Source organism: Helianthus annuus, chromosome 15 (assembly GCF_002127325.2).
Source record: "Helianthus annuus cultivar XRQ/B chromosome 15, HanXRQr2.0-SUNRISE, whole genome shotgun sequence".
In the NCBI taxonomy this organism is placed as follows: domain Eukaryota; kingdom Viridiplantae; phylum Streptophyta; class Magnoliopsida; order Asterales; family Asteraceae; genus Helianthus; species Helianthus annuus.
The window spans coordinates 17,177,835-17,180,968 of record NC_035447.2 but is presented as its reverse complement, the minus strand read 5'-3'; the positions used below and the strand labels follow the sequence as shown (position 1 = coordinate 17,180,968).

At 35.4% G+C, this 3,134-nt stretch overlaps 1 protein-coding gene across 1 annotated transcript; it reads right to left on the bottom strand.

Moving 5' to 3' along the window:
- Positions 1 to 2,052: 2,052 nt before the first annotated feature.
- LOC110913364 lies at positions 2,053 to 2,652 on the bottom strand. Its single transcript, XM_022158201.1, has one exon. It carries the CDS (start codon positions 2,650 to 2,652, stop codon positions 2,053 to 2,055), a length of 600 nt encoding a protein of 199 aa, XP_022013893.1.
- Between the last annotated feature and the right edge of the window lie 482 nt (positions 2,653 to 3,134).

The following is a 3,134-nucleotide window of genomic DNA, read 5'->3' as shown; positions in this document are numbered from 1 at the left end:
ATTCACAAAATTTCCAACAAAAGTTTATTCAAGGTTTACCAAAAGAGTGGAGGCACTTAACTGGTACTGCTGGCCTTGAAAAAATGCAACTAAGTAATTTGTTCATATTCTTCATGTGCAAGAGAGTGAAATCTTTGAAGATTCAACCTCTAAAGGCGGTCTCGTAGCTATTATCTCTGATATAATCAAAGAAAAGAATGTGAGACTTGAGTTAAATCATGTAAGATTTTCAAACAAATTGTCCGACTTGTCTAATAAAATTAAACAAAGTGACCTTGAACCCAGTGGCGGACCCAGGATTTTTTTTCAATGGGGTCCACTTTTTTCGGTGTTCAAATTTTTGACAAACAAAAGTGATGTAGCGCGTAATACGGAAACGAAGATCAAACACGTTGATTCAAAGAATACCCGTGTGTTCTTCCCCAACCCCCAAGATTCCACCCAAAAGGCACGGAATTTGAAGTGCAAAATCAATTATTTTATAAAACTCAAAAACTATCCCCCAATACAAATTACATGAGAACTTATATAGAGTTTTTATGATCAACTCAATGGACATAAATTAAAACAAAACTTAATGAACACTAAATGTGGATTTATTTCATTACATAATTGAGTCGACACTTGATATTCCCGCATCATTACCTCGAGTTTTGTCCCAGGCTAAAGCCACCTGGATCTAAAGGAACATCAATCCGATTCTTTTCGATTATTATCAAGGCCCGCCCAAGTAGTTCTACTTCACGGGTTATCTCATTTGACTCTGAACCTGTACCACCTGGGTCGAATGGAGCATAGGACCATTTCTTGTTCACTATTGTCTTAGCCCTCTCAATTAATATAGTTCCAACTAAATAACCATATAGTCGTAAACCATGGACCTCATTGTATTTTTTTTACAAAATACTCATCAATTTTAACAACTTTTTCTTCATTTTGATCAATATGATAGGCATCTTTTGACGACATAGCTTCTCCAACCTCCACAATCTGGCCATCAACCAAATTTTCAAATAGAACCTCGTACCAGATTTTTACAGCATGAGAATTTTGTATACCATGGTTTTCATCATCAAAAATAATTTCCTCAAAACTATTTGTTGGAAAATTACCTTTTAAAATTGTACAAAAGTAAATTTGAGAAGCACCAAAATCTATTGTGTTTCTTAATGCCTTCGACTTCATTGCTTTACTCATGAAATTTTTTTGCAAGCCCCCCATGCTAACAGGTTGAGTTCCAAATGTAGCCGCTGGACCACCCGTTACCATAGTAGGACCATCACCCTTAACGCTATGACTTTTGAAACTTGATTCGTCATCACCGGCTCCCATGATCGTCGACTCTTTTTTGTGGTCATGTCTAATGGTGAGCACACTACTGGTACCACCCGAATCATCGTCGCATGCCCAAGAATACCATTGCTCATCCTCGTATTCATCAAAACATGGTAGAGTGTGGTACAAGCGATAATCCATCTCACAAGCCATTTTGAGCCAGAAATTTAGCTCTGATACCAACTGATGTAGACTAGGAAATGGGATACGAAATCGGACCTGTTGATTCACACAGAATACCAGGAACAATTCTTCCAAAATTCGTTGATTCTCGTAGAATACCGAAATTGGGGGTTTCACACTCAAAACACACACAAGTGAATTGGGAGAAAAAATGACTTTTCATAAACTTCCAAAACTATCCCCCAATACAAATTACATGAGAACTTATATAGAGTTTTTATGATCAACTCAATGGACATAAATTAAAACAAAACTTAATGAACACTAAATGTGGATTTATTTCATTACATAATTGAGTTGACCCTTTATTTCATTACTTTTTTCGGTGTTCAAATTTTTGACAAACAAAAGTTAAAATTTTCGGGTCGTCGTCGTTTGGGTCGGGTCGGGTCGGGATGAGGAACATAATAAAATATAATACCATAACAAAATTATATAATCATTACTCACTAGAAAACACACAATAAACATACGATGTGTTTCGAAACATAAAAAAAAACATTACAAACTTTTAGAGTTGTTCCCGACGAGTTTTCATCTTTTGAAAACGATCCAATACATGTCGACCGAAACATTGGCAAGAAGGTCTCTTTCGATATAACAAATGCAACAATCGTTCATATAATCATCACCCATTCGATTACGCAAATCCGTCTTCACATGTTTCATTGACGAAAAACACCTCTCAACACTTGCCGTTGCAACCGGTAGAATCAATGCTAACTTCAATAAACGATAGACCAATGTATACCTCAAATGTTTCTTTGTTTCCACCATCCTCTTTGCAAGATTAGATATCCCATTTAGGTTAGCAAACATTCCATCTTTTCTCATAATAATAATGTAGTTGCCTAGTTCAATCATAAGAGATTCTCTTTCTTCATAACTAAAATCAAACGGATAAAACTCGGCCAACCTTAAAATCTTTTGAACATTATATGCACTAAAGTTATCATCCGGACTCAAACTACCAATACATGTAAGTAATTCGGTCGTTACCTCGCTAAAACTGTTGTCAAGCTCTTGTAATTGCATATCTAACACCGTGTTGAAATTTTCAACCTCATAATAATGGCGATTGATGATGTTAGTCTTTTTTCTTTTATGTTTTGGATTGACGTATTCATCTTCCATGTCAACAATTTCAATCTCATTTTTTTTTCACAAAAAGATGCCACATCTTTTAAAAGTGAATCAAATCCTTTAAGTCTATATGTTTGAAGTTGTTGCTTCGTTGCATTAACCATTTGAATTGCATTCACTATATCTTGGTCCTTTCTTTGAAGAGCTTGAGACAACAAATTAGTAATCCCCAAAATGTGCTTCATCAAATGTAAATAATATGCAAAATCATATGCCTTCATGTATGTCCAAATACCATTTGCTTGTCTTTGGTGAACATTATTGAAACCGGAATTTCGAATATATTGAAGCACTTCAATAATTGTTGGATATAACTAAACCAAGCGCACAAGTGTCTTATGATGAGAGCTCCAACGTGTATCTCCGGCTCTTGCAATAGATAGTTCTTGATTTAAACCACTCCAGGTTTCAACTTCTTCACGACCTATTGCTTCTTCTACTTTCTCCTTTTGTTTTTCTCGAATCATATCTAC

Excerpts from the sequence above, each read along its gene's own strand:
- LOC110913364 (XM_022158201.1), bottom strand. The coding sequence starts at position 2,652 with ATGGAAGATGAATACGTCAATCCAAAACATAAAAGAAAAAAGACTAAC.